This window comes from Grus americana, chromosome 2 (genome assembly GCF_028858705.1).
Source record: "Grus americana isolate bGruAme1 chromosome 2, bGruAme1.mat, whole genome shotgun sequence".
Lineage (NCBI taxonomy): Eukaryota > Metazoa > Chordata > Aves > Gruiformes > Gruidae > Grus > Grus americana.
The window spans coordinates 103,244,722-103,261,617 of NC_072853.1; the positions used below are offsets into that span (position 1 = coordinate 103,244,722).

The 16,896-nt window shown below is 38.1% G+C and overlaps 1 protein-coding gene across 2 annotated transcripts in view; it reads left to right on the plus strand.

Annotated features, from left to right (window-relative positions):
- The window catches only part of ATP9B (ATPase phospholipid transporting 9B (putative)), a 183,029-nt gene that overhangs the window by 19,946 nt on the left and 146,187 nt on the right, over positions 1-16,896 (plus strand). For both annotated transcript variants that reach the window (XM_054814848.1, XM_054814849.1), the window contains exons 3-4: positions 6,566-6,716; positions 14,240-14,353. In XM_054814848.1, the coding sequence (XP_054670823.1) occupies positions 6,566-6,716; positions 14,240-14,353 (265 nt within the window). The remainder of the gene's footprint in view (positions 1-6,565; positions 6,717-14,239; positions 14,354-16,896) is intronic.

Consider the following 16,896-nt stretch of genomic DNA (forward strand, 5'->3'; position numbering starts at 1 on the left):
TATACATGTTACACAAACAACTGAAACTTATTTCCAGAAGGCAAGCTGCATTCTTGTAAGTGTAATATGAAATTAAATACAGCATAGCAGTCTGAAACCTGTTCAGTTGAACAGAATTTAAAATTTCACCCTGTTTCTATGGAAATTAGTATCTCTTACCTGAGACGGGATCAGGTTGAAATCTCAGCTTCATTCATCCAGAATTTCCTATTGTGGTCTAAATTAATTTTTAATTTTTTTCAAAGCTGTGACAGAAAGATGAACACAGTAAAAGATGAGACATTTGTCTGGAGCAGAGCTCAGGGGGCCCCTGAGTTCGTTTGGGTTATCAGTGAAAGTCTTGTGTTTGTGTTCAAAATCACTTGTTGCAAACACACAAAACCCCTCATGCCCACTAGGGTTTTTTTCTGTCTTGCATTGTTAGGATTAATCTCATTTCTATGAGAGGAAGTTTTCCATCTCTTACTTTGCAGCTTTAGAATCTTACATTCTATAGATTTTTTTTTTGTTACTACATCATAAACTGTTACTATTTAGTTGAAAAAGTTTCACCCATTTGACAGGAGCAAAGAAGGAAGGTTTGACAAAGTTCAATGTACGTGAAAATTGATTTTGTAAAAATCCTTTATTCAGCTTTTAACTTCTGTTTAGACAATAGACTTCTGATTGGAACTGAATGGTGTGAACTTTATTTGCAAATCTGCAGCTCTTTAAACAGGTTTTTACATTTGCAAGAAAAAAATCATAATTAAATCCAATGTTGTCTTTGATTTTGAACAAACCAAAGACTTAATTCAACCAATATAACTTTTAACTTCAGAAACTGCTTATTTCTTGCTTTCATAGCACAGTTAAAAGAAAACTTTGTGATATAGCAGCTGTTTTGTGGCTGTAATCATTTCCCTTTTAACTTACAAATTCTCTTCAAGCTTGTGAAATTATAATGCACATAGATCAATACTCTGGAGTTCTTTGGGCTGGATTGATTTCTTTCTCATGAGATTTACATTCCACTTGTTATCAAAAAACACTTTGTCCCTATGAAAATGGTGCCATTGAATGGCATTTCCATATGAAGTGAAGGGGATATCAAATGCTCGGATTAATTTGGGCTCTAAGATGGCCTGTACGCTTTCAATTAATCTGCAACGCATTTGTTATGCAGAAGCATGGGAAAATGCTGATCTTTTAAGAATGACCTGACCACTGTGTTGCTTTTGGCCTGATTACTGAAGCTACCTGTTGAGTACAATAATTACAGTATGTTTTCTTTGCAGAACTAGTTTCTGCTACTTAAAACCTAATAAGGAAAAGCTGACCCTTGCAGACAATATAGAGCTTTTATATTATCTTTCCTTTCTGATGAAAATGCTCTTTTGTGAAAGATACTGGCAGTTAAGCTTGTAGGATAAAAGTAATGAAAAGAGAAAATAAAAAAAGCCTTTATTATTAGAACTGCAGAGTCAGTTGAGACTTTTACTTTAGCTTTTGACTTGGAAAGATATGCTCTATTTATGAAAAAGTTAAGGGTTCTTACTTGACAATTACTCCAGTTTTTTTTTTTAATGTGGCATCAGTTACTGATATGAAGACTGTGGCTATTGTTCCTTCAAAAAAAAAAGTACGTTAGGAAGCAGATTGGTAAAAAGCCACTTAATAGATATACCTTAGAGTTCTTTTATCAGTAGTTAATTTCTTCATATATAGTGTGTTGTATTGCTAGAGGCAACATGGCTTATAGCTTAAGAAAAAAGCTTTCTGTGCATGTGTTGAATTTTCTAGGCAAGGACATTTGAAATAAATGTTTAAATAGTAAGCAAGAATGTGATTTTTTTTTTTAATTGCTAAATCCATAGCATAAGGTGTGGTTTTACATTGAAGAGTTCAGGAAAATCTAACGTGTGTCTTGATCATGCTGCAGTCTTACATTATGTTTCTAGAATATTTGAAGCTTGGAGAATTCTATTCCAATTTATCTCCTGATGTTTGTTTCACACAAATTCAGTGGGTTCAAAAAGCCCACAAAGGGGTCCACACTCTTGTGCAAAAATAGGGGAATGTTAATTTGAGAATAGATTAAGTATGTGTTGGGTGTTGATAATCTGAGTTTCAAAAATATCAGATAGACCTCATTGTTCTTAAAAATCTGAATTAATGTAAATCGATTAGGATTTATGAAGCCAGCATGTCCATCTCTTATTCTTCCTGTGATATAACAGTGATTACTGCTGAGACTGTAAATGGCATAATCTAACTGATTTTTACTTTTAAGGTAGTAAAACTCATCTGAACCATTAAGATACTGATTTGGGCATAACCTGTAATATTTCCATCATCTGAGATTTTCTTGCATCTGAGAACTTGAGTGGTGTTAGCTCTGTGTCAGTCATCCCTTTTATCAAAGGTATCACAGTTCTTTCCCAGTCAGGCACCATTCTTGTGTCTGTACTTTTTGGCATTTGCTAAACTAATGGTCATTATGGCATCTATTTCAGCTTCTCTGTTGATCTGTAGTGGAAAAAGTCGTTTCAAGAAGAGGAGACTTTGTGGCAAAGGCAGCAGTATAATTCAGTTGCTTTAGTCAAATGTTTAATTTTAGCAATAGAAAAGTTCTTAGTGTCTGAGGAAATTATTCTACAAAAGAGACTGTGCCTAGTCAAGTGTTCAGTCTGTTTACAGTTCAAATTCAGAAAATGATTTAAGCAATGCAAGATTTCTGAGGCTGTCAGGAAACTTCTGTCTACGGGCTTGTAGACAGAAGCTGTCATGCTTGTTCATGTTCCCCTGAAAAAATTATTTTCCTTGGAACTTTTTTGCTACAGATCTGTCTCAACACTTCTTAGTGTACAGCTAAGCTGCTGCTTGCATTTGTATTGTCCTCTCCACCCCCCCTGCCCTGGAAACTAATATGTTTAAAGCTTTAATTTCATGAGCAGTTTTATCAAGTGTAAATCCAAGCTGGCACTGGGTGGAATTGTTCCATCTTTTCTTGCAAGCATGTAGCTTGCATTTTTTCAACTATTTTTACGGTTTTATAGATTTTAAAGATCAGAAGTGGAAATAGTCCCCCTTTTTATTCTGTGTTAGTTTATAGCTGGATTGGTTTGTGGGTCTGCCTTGCTTACCCATGCAGTTGAAGGAATGGTTGTGTCAGCACAGTGCAAGGGAAGGGGCAAGAATCCACACATTTGTTACAGAAGGAGGGTGGTACTAGCCATTTCAGCAGCAGCAGGATAGGTTCACAGTTATTAAATGGATTGTGGAACCATGATATAGATAGATTGCTGTTCATCTTGCTTTAAAGACAAATTTAACTAATGATCAAACTAACATGATTCTTCGAACTTGTATGTTACTAAATAACAGGGCTGAATTTTGAATGTCGACCTAACACTTACAATATTTACAATAGAATAATTCTTTGTCACTACTTAAGTGATGGGAAAAAGATGCTGAGTGGGCTTATAATTGTAACAAAAATAAAATGCATGTTTACATAGGATCTAACCAAGTTGATATCCATCCCATAGTGAAATCTTCAGGGAGGAAATTGTAAGAATCCAGAATTTTTAAGTAAGTGTTTTAAATGTCAACTTGTGAGTATTGGTGTAGTGGCATTTCCATAACAAAGTGAATGTTGCTTTGAATGATTTTACTATTGTATAACTTCTAGTTTTCTTTAAAAAGAGCCTGCAACTTTGAATTCCATTTGTTCTTTAGCAAAATTAGTTTGTATTAGGCCTGGAATAAGGTAGGCTACATACAAGAACATTTTAAGTGGGCCGGTGGTGATGTAAGCTAACTATGCGCCTTCCTTCCCTGCATATTTGCATGCTCCATAATTTTGTAATTGTGGAAAAACAGAATAGGAAAGGAACTTAAGAGGTCATCTAGGCAATTCCTTGCCTACACAGGATGAATTACACCTATCACTTATGTCTGATCTAACCACATCTTAGAGACTTGCACTGGTAGCAATTCCAGCATCCTTAAGTGGTTTTTTTTTCTACCCTAGTTCTTAGAAGCATTTATTCAATATCTGTGTCCATCCATCCCCCCTGCCATATTTATTTGCCACAGTTGAAGTCTGTCATTACCTAATCATGGTGGACCTAGAGAATAATTGTTCCTTTCTTCTTTGCAGGTGTTTCTTACATACTTGAAACCATATTAGGTCCACACACAGCCTTCTCTGAACAACTCTGTTTCTTTTGGTGTATCTAGTAGACAAGCCTGCCCTGCTTTCTAGACCTGTAATTGTGGTGTTGCTTGTGTGTGTGTTTTCTTCCCCAATAGGGCTGCTTGTTGAAATTTGGTATTCAAAATGGTATGGTAAGTCAACTGAGATCTGCTAGCATTGGATTGAGAAAAAGGAATGTGTTCATTACTCTTGCTAGCTCTATGCCTGTCTATGCCAACCAGCTATATATGCTTTTTTTGCACATGTATATAATTCTCATGCAGTAGCTGAGTCTTCTGAGCTGCCATCCACTAACTCTTTTCCAATTCTGTATTTGTCTAGTTAATTTTTTTGTGTAAACATACTATGTTGTGCTTTTGCCTTTTTAACTGCATTCTGTCTCTTCCAGGTAGGTTTTCCAATCTGTCAAGACAGCTTTGAATTGTAATCTCCTCTTTGCATGTAATCCTGTCTCTTCTAGTTTTTTGTTGCCTGAAAAATGAAATATTTGATAGTCAATTACCCAGTAAGTAATGGAAAATGTTAAATAGTACTAGATAAAGCTTTGCAGAACTTCACTGAAATTATTTTGGTTTTATAACAAACTACTCTGCAATTATGATTCTTCCAACTGTATCAGTTCCAAGAATATGTTCTTTAGCTTTCAAGACATTTCTTATAAGGAAAATAAAGTTTTATTAGACCCATAGAGTCATAGAATGATTTGGGTTGGAAGGAACCTTTAAAGATCATCTAGTTCAACCTCCCCAGCCGTGGGCAAGGACATCTTTCACTAGATCAGGGTGCTCAAAGCCTCCGGAGCGAAGAGAGAAAATGTACTCTCAAGTAGTAGTACATCTGGATCTTCTGAGAGGGAAATTAGTTCTATTCCAGAGGTTGCTCTTGACATGTCAGTGTGGTTATCACTTTCTGTTTTCTTTCAAGTGTGTACAAATACATACAAATAGGTCGACTATGCAGAATGCATCCAGGAAACAATGCTGAGGTGACTGGATCATAATTTTCCCATTCTGTTCTCAGCAAAATCCTTTCTTTTGGTTTGAATACAATTTATAAGAGCTTCCTAATGGTTACTTCTTTTTTCTGCATCAAAAATATTGTCATTACATTAAAAAAATATCTCTAGAAAATGCATGTCACCTTCAACTTCACCTGCTGGTGTAGTTGAAATCCACTGCGACCAGCTAGGTCTGTGGTTTGGCTGCAGTAGGCGCTCATGGAAGGCCTGTCTGCTCAGTCTTCCTGATTCACTTGCCTAAAACAGGCTCCCAACATAATTAAGGCACCTCCCACCAGTATTAAAAAAAATGCAGAGGAAATTCTCTGTTAACATACAGGATTGTAAAACACGTATATACATTGCATGGCAAGCCTGCACCTGTACTCATCTGTGTTAATAATTTGCCCCTGTGGATAGTCCTAGCAAGTCTTAGACTGATTATATTACCTGAGTTGTCACATCTATGTGTGTTTCTTGTTTTACTGTTGTTAGTAAATAGTCTGCTGAACCTCAGTGGCATCATTCAGTTTGCCATCCTTTTGTTCCTCCTCCACTGTGATCTAATTCCATCATTCCTGTGCCCTTGTCCAAATTGCAGTTTAAAGGTGGCTGTGAGCTCTTTCTCTCATTGCTCATAGTTTAAACCCTGTTCAGTAGACTTGTAAGCTGGTTAAGCAAGGATGCTCTTCCTTTCTTCTGTGAACTGAAGTTCACCATTGCAGATCATTGTGAGATACGCATTTACGTAGGGGTTTTTTGGTTGAAAACATTTGACAGCGTGGCATTAGGTGTGCTTCCCTGTTATGTCTGCTATAGGCAGTCTTATGGAGGAAACTGAATTACAAATTATGTGGTAATTGTATATAAAGTTGTTGAAATTTTTCTGACTTCATCTAACAGAAACCTTATTTCCTTGTCAATCATTAGCATAATTTGAGTATCAATAATACAAAATAGAGTTTAGCCAAAGGGCTGTAAGGTGTGATGGATGAGTTAATTATTAAATTAATTAATAATTGGGGGGAATTAGTCAGTGGGGGAATATAGTCACTGCTAATGCAAACTTGTATTAACTAGAATTTTTGGTACCTGTATCAGGGCAAGGTGTAGTGAAACTTGTCGCTATTTTATTAGGATTTCCTGTAAAGTATGTGCAAGTGTTTATATATGTATCTGTCTGAATTGAGTACTGTGTAATTGCTCTAAATATTACAAGTCAGCATCATGCTTGTTTATTTAGATGTGGCAAAATTTTTTTAAACTCGTATTTCTTGGATATTTGCCTTTAGTGTTCCAAGTTTGGAAATAGTAATCATATATAGAAAATTTTTACTTTTAATGTAAACAATTGTTTTTCTTTTCAGTTGTTCTGATTGGCTCATAAATATTTGCCGAAGAAAGAAAGAGCTGAAGGCTCGCACAGTGTGGCTTGGGTGTCCTGAAAAGTGTGAAGAAAAATACCCCAAAAATGCCATAAAAAATCAAAAATACAACGTCTTTACCTTTATACCTGGGGTAAGGCTACTAACCATTTTTTGTTGTTGGGCTGGCTATATGTTCTGTAGTGTTTTTTGACAGTTCTGCAAAAAGATATTTTTATTTGCCCAGATTCTTCTTTTTCTTTTTACATTTATCTTGATGTCCTCAATTAAAATTGACAGTTGAGAACAAAGCTGCTTTTTTTTTGAAATTGTTTTGTTTTCAAAGGGATATTTACTAAAGAAGTGCCGTGTGTATGATTGAGTAGTTGGAATTCAGTGAAGCTTTAGAAATTTGAGATGGATTTCCTTGCACTTTTCTATTCATCATTAGAAATTTGTAATCCTCCTCTTAAAACAGAAGCACTTCTACATAGTCAGTTGTGAAAATACTACAAAGCACTGACTTAAATTGATAAATAAGTAGTTGAAAATATCCCATAGATATTTTCTCATATTCCCTGCCATTGAAAGCATAATAAATAATCTGAAACAGGGAACTCCTTAAAGGACAAAACCAACCCACCTCTTCAATTTATATGACAACAGGTAGGCCTAGTGTAGTAAACTCATACTTTTGAGAGTTGTGTATCTTATTGCAATTTTAAAAATAGTGATTGCTCTTTCATTTTGAACACAAGTCTTCAGACAATACTTTCATTGTGGAGTGGAAGTTTTTTTGTCACTTTTTTTCTAAGAAGCCACATTGTGTCGTAATTTCAATTTTTTGCCTATAATGTTCACAGTGTATATGAAGACAAAAGACACATTACGGTCTTGTCTAGTTCCTAGTTTTAAAAAAAATGTTGTTCTAATGAAATATAGCAATAGAGAAGACAACTTTTTGAAGCTTCAGTAGTTAAAGCCTAAAAATGTATGCTGTTGTGATGTAAATTTTACTAATACGCTTTTACTCATGCTTTTACAATACCATCCAAGAGTCCTGAGTTCTGTTGCAAAAACTGAATGTATTCTACATTTGAATACAGACGTGCTTTGTCTTAAATTTTTTATTTAAGTGATCATGCTGATTTGTAAGAGTATTGATTCTATTCTTCTGGCCTCTTTGGTCCAATGACTGGCAGGTGCTTTCTAATACATTTCTTTATTAAAACAAAAAAAAATTAGTGGCTTTGTAATTAAGAGTGATCTCCTGTCAAAGAAAAAAAAAGTCACTTATCACAGGCGGATAAAATATTCTCATCTCTATTGAATGAAGTAAATGTTTTCTTCCGAAGTTTAAATTATTAAATACACTGAAATTGGTTAAGCCACATATGGTTTCCTAAAGGTCACAAAATTCATTAAGCATATAGTAAGCCATTGATTATTGTGACTAGAAATCTGCAGTGTAGATTACAAATTCTAAACTAGATTCATGTTTCCTTTAGGGATCAGCCATAGCTTGCAATTACCTGTTGAGAGAATGTTTGTTCTTTTTTTGATCTTTTGAAAGTCAGGTATTTATTTCGGTGGTAGTATTTGGAAACTCAGTAGTAACTTCAAAATGAAGTGAGATCCTAAACATAAAGCCCAATAGTTGGTGAAAATAAAATGTTTCTAAAGTCTAATTTTAGACATAAATTAACATTTTTCATTGTTTAGAAATACTGTGTAGCTATCTGGGGGTTTTTATGCTGTTCCACTAGAAGTAATTTGTAGGGAAGATAGATAGTTGTATTGGTTCCAAACCCATAAATATGTCATAAATATTGACTCCAATGATTTACCCTCGTTGAAATTTTCATCATGAAGTTTTGTCCTCTGTTTAGAGTTGTATCTTTTTTAACATAGCAGCTGGCAGTGGGTAATATTCAATGATTTCATATCAAAATACAAGTTTAAAATAATGTTTGGATTAACAGTATTTTACTTACCAGCTAGAAGAGCTGTAACACTTCCAAAATATTGTCTAATTTCCTAACACTTACATAAGATCCTAACTGCTTCTACCCTTACACCAGTTTGTTCAATTTCCATTTACTATTTCATATACATCCTGGTAGAGCTGCTTAGGAATTTTGTGTAAATTTCCATAAAGAATATCTTCTGTGATGGGCAAGTTTTTAAGATACCTCTCCTGAACTTCAAAGCACTAGTCTATTTTTTTTTTTAAATCAGTTTATCTAACTGGTTTTCAGTTTGCTTGACTAGAGTGAAGTGTTTAGCTTTCTGTTGAATGAACTGTTACTGGTCTGCCAGGAAAAAGATTTGTAAGAAGGTGCTTTTTAACTCCAACCTTCTCCTGCAAGATGGGTGCTTTTGCAGATCTCCACCTCCCAAAGTACTCTGTAGACTTTTTTTTGACCTGGTATATCAAGTCTTTGTAAACAGTTAAACACACTGCTGGAAAAGAGTATATGAACTTAATCAGTATTAACATATGGTACAGGTTCAAACTGGGTTAGTTTGACTTTGGAGGAATGCTCTGAGTTTCCCCGCTTCAAATTTAACTTTTTTGGCTTTACAGTTTTGTTGGTAAACAGTGCAATAGAATTCCATGCTTTTGAAAAAATCTTCTCATTTGAGGCTGTTTAGTCTTTAGATGAGCAGTAATGTAGCAGTCTTTCAAGAAACGGGCAATTCTGAGGGACCACTACTTTGCTGTGCCTGCCAGAAAGACACTTGAAAATGAACCTCCTTGAATATTTTTTCCTAGGGCATAGGCTTTTACATAATTGAGTAATAATGTTGGACTGATAAAAGCAATAAATATCTGTCCAATAATTTTGATTTTCATGTAGGAGTCATTGTAATATTAACTCAATTGTAAGATTAAAAGATGGAGACACTCTTTAAATGTGGCTTTTTGATCTGTTTTGAATCTTATCTTTGAAACAATTGATGATCCACTTTATCAAGTCTCAGTGTTCCAACTTCATTAGCCATTTCTGAGCATCCTGCTGGAGGTGCCATGTTATCCTGGCTTGCTAAAGAAATATGTGAAGTCTTTGAAGATTCAAAATGCTATAAAATGAATAATGTTCTTAGCATTGTAATTATAACTAAAACAACGTTGAGAACATGCGCTTGCTGAAGTGGTGCTTTAAGTTACCAAAGGAATCTCTGCATCTGTCATTCCTTTGGAGTATGGGACAGTGTATTCTGTGATAAGGTTACTATGTCTTCACTTAAAACTTGGACAATTATCTTGGAGTTTTTGATTTATTATAAACTTTCATTTATTATAAACGTATGTACCAATATTTATTGCAGAATAATATTTTGAGAAATTTAGTGCCGAGCGTTTTTTCTAAACTGCCTCAAAAGACCATGTTGTTCTGTTACAAATTTTTTGTAGTTTAAACTTTCTGAAAACTTAAACTATGGTTGCTTTTGTAAAAAGCTTGTCTTGCTATAGAAAACTGAAGAATTCTGCCTTATTTTGAGATTTCCACATCATAGCCATTTGGAAAGAGAGCAGTGTTCCTTATCCTTACTCACTGGATCTTTTCTGTAGTGTTCATTTTGTCTTCCTAAAAACCATTTATTCTTGAACATGGGTAGTTTCAGTATTTTTAAGAACAGTGGGAAATGGTAATTTTGAAGGAATGCATCTGACGTGGTGGTCGCCTTTGTCCCTTTGAGAACCAAAGGACTTCAGAAAGGAAGCAGATGAGTTGTAGAGCTTCCACCCTAGCAAGAGGAGAAACTTCAGTGGCTGTATTGAGGAAAGAGTGTGTTAAGGGAACGTGGTGAACAAAAGTAACAAGGAGTTCATGTCTACTCTTTTCTATGTGTGCTGCAGACAGAGCTGAAGTTATAGGGTATTCTCACAGTGATGCAGAGCAGCACGGTATAGCCTACTTAGTTTTGTTACTCTGTAAAAGTTCAAATGACAAAGACTAGGATAATATTTTTGTAAATCATAGAATGGTTTGGGTTGGAAGGGACCTTCAAGATCATCTAGTTCCAACCCCCTTGCTGCGGGCAGGGACACCCTCCACTAGACCACGTAGCCCAAAGTCTCATCCAACCTGGCCTTAAAACACTTCCAGGGATGGGGCCTCCACAACCTCTCTGGGCAACCTGTTCCAGTGCCTCACCACTCTAACAGGAAAGAATTTCTTCCTAACATCTAATCTAAAGCGACCCTCCTTCAGCTTAAACTCATTACCCCTTGTCCTGTCACTACACTCTCTGATAAACAGTCCCTCTCCATCTTTCCTATAGGCCCCCTTCAGAACCTGGTAAGCCACAATTAGATCTCCCCAGAGCCTTCTTTTCTCCAGGCTGAACAACCCCAAGTCTCTCAGCCTGTCCTCATAGGAGAGGTGCTCTAGCCCTCCCATCAGCTTCGTGGCCCTCCTCTGGATTCTCTCCAACAGCTCCATGTCTCTCCTGTACTGGGGCCTGCAGAGCTGGACGCAGTACTCCAGGTGGGGTCTCACGAGAGCAGAGTAGAGGGGCAGGATCACCTCCCTCGACCTGCTGGTCACACCTCTTTTGATGCAGCCCAGGACACGGCTTTCTGGGCTGCAAGTGCACACTGCTGGCTCATGTTGAGCTTCTCATCAATACATACCCCCGAGTCCTTCTCTTCAGGGCTGCTTTCAATCCATTCCTCGCCCAGCCTACAGCTGTGCTTGGGATGGCGCCAACCCACGTGCAGGACCTTGCACTTGGCCTTGTTGAACTTCATGCAGTTCACACAGGCCCACCTCTCCAGCCTGTCAAGGTCTCTCTGGATGGCATCCCTTCCCTCCAGCGTGTCGACCACACCACACAGCTTGGTGTCATTGGCAAACTTGCTGAGGGTGCACTCGATCCCATTGTCCATGTCGCCGACAAAGATGTTGAACAGTGCCGGTCCCAGTACCAACCCCTGAGGGATGCCACTCATCACCGTTCTCCACTTGGACATTGAGCCGTTGACCGCAACTCTTTGAGCGCGACCATCCAGCCAATTCCTTATCCACCAAGTGGTCCATCCATCGAATCCATGTCTCTCCAATTTAGAGACAAGGATGTCATGTGGGACAGTGTCAAATGCCTTGCACAAGTCCAGGTAGATGACATCAGCTGCCCTTCCCTTATCCACCAACTCTGTAACCCCATCATAGAAGGCCACCAAGTTTGTCAGGCACGATTTGCCCTTAGTGAAGCCGTGTTGGCTGTCACCAATCACCTCCTTATTTTCCATGTGCCTGAGCATAGTCTCCAGGAGGGTCTGTTCCATAATCTTACCAGGCACGGAGGTGAGACTGACCGGCCTGTAGTCCCCTGGGTCTTCCTTTTTACCCTTCTTAAAAATGGGGGTAATGTTTCCCCTTTTCCAGTCGGCGGGAACTTCGCCGGACTGCCAGGACCTCTCAAATATGATGGTGAGTGGCCTGGCCACTTCATCTGCCAGTTCCCTCAAGACCCGCGGATGCATCTGATCAGGTCCCATGGACTTGTGCACCTTCAGGTTCCTTAGATATTCTCGAACCTGATCTTCTCCTACAGTGGGCGGTTCTGCATTCTCCCAGTCCCTGCCTTCTGTGACCTGGGCAGTGTGGCTCAAGCATTTGCCAGTGAAGACTGAGGCAAAGAAGTCATTGAGTACCTCAGCCTTCTCCATATCCTGGGTAACCAGTTCACCCGTTTCATTCCGGAGGGGACCCACATTTTCCCTCGTCCTCCTTTTATAACTAACATACCTATAGAAGCTTTTCTTGTTGTCCTTGACATCCCTGGCCAGACTAATTTCTGTCAGGGCTTTGGCTTTCCTAACCTGCTCCCTGGCTGCTTGCACAGTTTTCTCTGTATTCTTCCCAGGCTACCTGCCCTTGCTTCCACCCTCTGTAGGCTTCCTTTTTTTGTTTGACTTTGCCCAGGAGCTCCTTGTTCATCCATGGGGGCCTCTTGGTGGATTTGCTTGACTTCCTCTTGGTTGGGATGCATCGCTGCTGAGCTTGGAGGAGGTGACCCTTGAATATTAGCCAGCTGTCTTGGGCCCCTCTTCCTTCCAGGGCTTTGTCCCATGGTATTCTACCAAGCAGATCTCTGAAGAGGCCACAGTCTGCTCCCTGAAGTCCAGGGTATTGAGCTTGCTGCACGCCCTCTTTGCTGCCCTGAGAATCCTGAATTCCACCGTTTTGTGGTCACTGCAGCCAAGGCTGCCCTTGAGCTTGACATCCCCTACGAGGCCCTCCTTATTGGTGAGACTAAGGTCCAGCATGGCACCTCTCCTCATGGGCTCCTCTGTCACTTGGAGGAGAAAGTTGTCATCGACACATTCCAGGAACTTCCTGGATCGCTTGCGCTCAGCTGTGTTGTCCCTCCAGCAGATGTCAGGGTGGTTGAAGTCCCCCATAAGGACCAGGGCTTGTGAGCATGAGGCTGCTCCTATCTGCCTATAGAGAGCTTCATCTGCTCGGTTCCCCTGGTCAGGTGGCCTGTAGCAGACCCCTGCTATGATGTCCCCTGCCCCAGCCCTCCCTTTAATCCTGGCCCATAGGCTCTCGGTGGGCTCCTTATGCATTGCCAGGTGGAGCTCCATGCACTCCAGCTGGTCGTTGACATAGAGGGCAATGCCCCCTCCTTGCCTGCCCTGCCTGTCCTTCCTAAAGAGCCTGTACCCTTCCATCCCAACACTCCAGTCATAGGAGCTATCCCACCACGTCTCCGTAATGCCAATAATGTCATAGCCTTGCAGGCACACACGTCTCCAGCTTCTCTTGTTTATTCCCCATGCTCTGTGCGTTCACGTAGAGGCATTTCAGCTGTGCCCCCGATGAGGCTGACTTATTGGCTGGTGTGGCTGGGATTCTTTTGATGTATCTTCCCAGTGTTACGCTGTTGGTTCCTGTTGCATCCAGAGCCCCTGGCTCATCTCCTCTAGGCTTTCTGTTCATTTGCTGCCAATGATTTTTTTTATTTTATTATTACTATTTAAGGCAAGGATATGAAATCTTTTAAGACAAAAAAATATGAGACAGATAAAACAGAATTTAAGTATTAGTACTTAAGGAAAAATTAAGATTTACTTTTAATGCTGTATTTTTAGGAAGAAAAGTTTTAGCAGTTAAAAATGAGAACTTAGTGTAAGCAATGAAAGTTCAGATACTCACAAATTTATTTTGGTTTTTTTATTGATACCATTAAAAAATAAAATTTTCAAAAACTGTTTTAATTCAAACAAAGGTAACTATTGTGGATATAAAATTATTGTAAGATGTTTCTACAAATATCTGAATTCTGTTTACTGTTAAAATTTCCAAGTAAATCTTTGCACAGTGATCTTGGTAGATATTTAATATTTGTAAAGATTGGGTTCATAGTCCAGTTTTCAAAATACCAAAAATTTGGCAAATTGCTTTTTCAGAGTGAAAAGAGGCATTAATATCAAAGGATTTTTCTCAACAAAAATAGCAATATAATATTACAATAACTTACAGTGCATGTAGTAGTTTGTGATGATATGTAGCATACTGTGCTATATAGTACTGTAATAGTACCATATATAATAGTGTGCTATATAATGGTTTTATATCTACTATCATGAAAAAGTGAATTTTATCTACATTATGGGTGCAAATTTTAAGCTATTTATCTATTTTGTGTTTTTCATTTTAGGTTTTATATGAACAGTTCAAGTTTTTCTTGAATCTCTACTTTCTCATCGTGTCCTGCTCACAGTTTGTACCAGCTTTGAAAATAGGCTACTTGTACACGTACTGGGCTCCTCTGGTAAACAGAAAAATACTATTAACTAGAAGTTTGGCTTTTTTTTTTAAACTACAGATGAAAAGTTCATGTGTACATACATGTTGTAAATTTGCATCTGGTAAACTACAGTGATTAAAATATATAACAGAAGTAAAATGCTTATTCGAAATGACAGCATTTTACAGCAGATACTCCAGAAGCTGTTGTTTGATAGCCCTCCCTTCCACCTGCCTACCACACTCCTGCCCCACAGGCTGGAGGTCTTTTTTGTTAACCAGCTAGTCTGAGTGAGTAGTGCTACATTCTGGCTGCTGGTCACTTGAGAGCTTTAAAAAAAGCAAACACAAAAACCCACCAGCTGGTAGTAGAGAACCTGACTTGGTAACATAGGTAATTTGTGTGTTAAACTTCTTTCAGTTTACTGTTACTTGCTCACTACTTTATGTTTTCAGGCTAGATCAGAATTGAAGGCATAAACTTTTTGCATCCCTTCTGCTTTGGTTTTGGTCATGCACTTTTTTCACAAAAATTGAGATAACATATGTTAAGCCATGGATCAAGTAGGGGAAAAATGTGTCTTGAAAATAAGTTACTCATTAAACATGCTTTTCCCATTTGATGACCCTGCCATTTGCACTGGCTTCCTTTCAATATATCTCTGCAGTATTTTCTTGGGAAACTGTTCAAACCAGTTGCTTCTGACTCAGGTTTCCTAAGGTTTGAAAATTGTATTCTCTTCAGAGGAGGCCCTTTTGGTAGTCTGCCAGCTATATTCCCATGATTTGGAATTCTTTTCTTGTTTGTAACCAGATCATTACCTTCTCTTTCATCTTCCTCCCAGCCCCTCCACTCCAGGTTTAGAAGCAAGGCAGGAAGAACAAATGCTTTATTTTCTAAATTTATAAAAAATAGTATTTTTCAGTACCATTTATTCTCAGTGGTATTCAAGAGAAACAGTGACATGCTGACTGCTTGAGTAAAGGTTGTCCTTAACAAGTCAATAGAGTAAATATTCTGGATTGATTTCATTGTTTTAATTGTTGCAATGTGTGTCCTTTTAAGTATTGGTAAATGGAGAGACTGTCCTGGAGGTTCTTCACACCTCTATTTCCAGACAACTTTTGGCTTCTGCTGCAACAAAAAACACTTCCAAGACAGAAAGCTTGTTCAGCAGTGAGGTTTGAAACAGATATTTACAAAGGTCTTTGTTACTGACCCAGTAAGAGAAGTCAGCCTTGTCTGGAAGTTGGTCTTTTTGCAGTGCTGTGTACAGCTCTATATGTTAGTGGGGTAGTAAGGTAAAAAAAATCACTTGGCATCTCAGTCCATCTCATCCCTGCCCAAAGAAGGGAGAAAATACTGTATTTTGCAAACAACAGTAATCTGTTCTGTATAGACATGTTTGTCTTATTCAAGGATATTTTGAATTATGTTTCCCAGTTTTAACATACAGCTTGAAAATACAACAATATCTCAGTTAGTGCTAGTGGTACCCTTTTCTACTAAACAAACCCACTTGTTTCTACTTGAATAGCTTTTCTACTAATGATTAACCTCCAGGTAAAAGAGATTAATTGGATGTTGACGGAGGCTCAGTATCTATGATGAAAATATAAAACATTTAAGTCAGACCCATTGGGCTGGCTTTGTTGCTTAACAGATAAGTTTGGTTTTCTTTGAAGAGCATGTAGCTGCTGATAAATTTTCAGTAATAATCAGAAGAGTAGCTGTGACTTGGCTTGTATTTTCTCTCAAGATGTTAAAGGAAAAGAAAAATTTTTTGGCCTGATGCTTCAAACCAACTGAATAGAAGTTGAGTATGTGCTAAAAGGCTTTTTGGGTGGGGGTTGGGTTTTCTTTTTTGGCGGTGTGTGGGTTTTTTGGGATTTTGCAGATTTTTGGGGGGGGGCTTTTTTCTTTTTTTTTTAGTTCAACAGGTTTTACAACAAACAGAACTAATACGCTTAGATCAAGCACTGGAGTTTTTCAAACAAGACTGTCTTTTACTGGTTTGTTGTCATTTGCACAGCAGGGAATGGACTTCTTATTTCGAGTCCAACATACAAAGGATGTAAAGCATACAAGTTTGAGCGTAAGCAGTATGCTAAAGATATTTAACTTCTTACGGTTAAAGAAATATGACAGGTTTTTTTGTAAGATTGGCTTCACAATTTCACTTTCCCTTTGGAAGAGTATCAAGTTCATTTGAGCAAATTAGGAAAAAAGGAAATGTCTTTCCTAAATTGTTCCTCATAGTCACAATCAGCTGTACTGAGCTGCCTGGCAAGGTACTCTGACCTCTAGGGGAAATTCTTGCAATTAACACCTTGCATTCTGTGCTTTGATTACTGTCTACTTAATGAGATATGTGCAAATGGCAAATATGTTTGAAGGTGCTTCAGGACTGCCTTTTTTATGCTGCAAAAATATATTCTAAAGCCAAAGCTCATGAAAATGCTGCTGCCAGAAAAGGGGAAAACCCTACTGGTCATTCAGTTATGGCCTAGGAGTGAAAAGGAATGCATTTCACAAAGGCACTTTTTTGTTCTACATAGTTCTAGTAT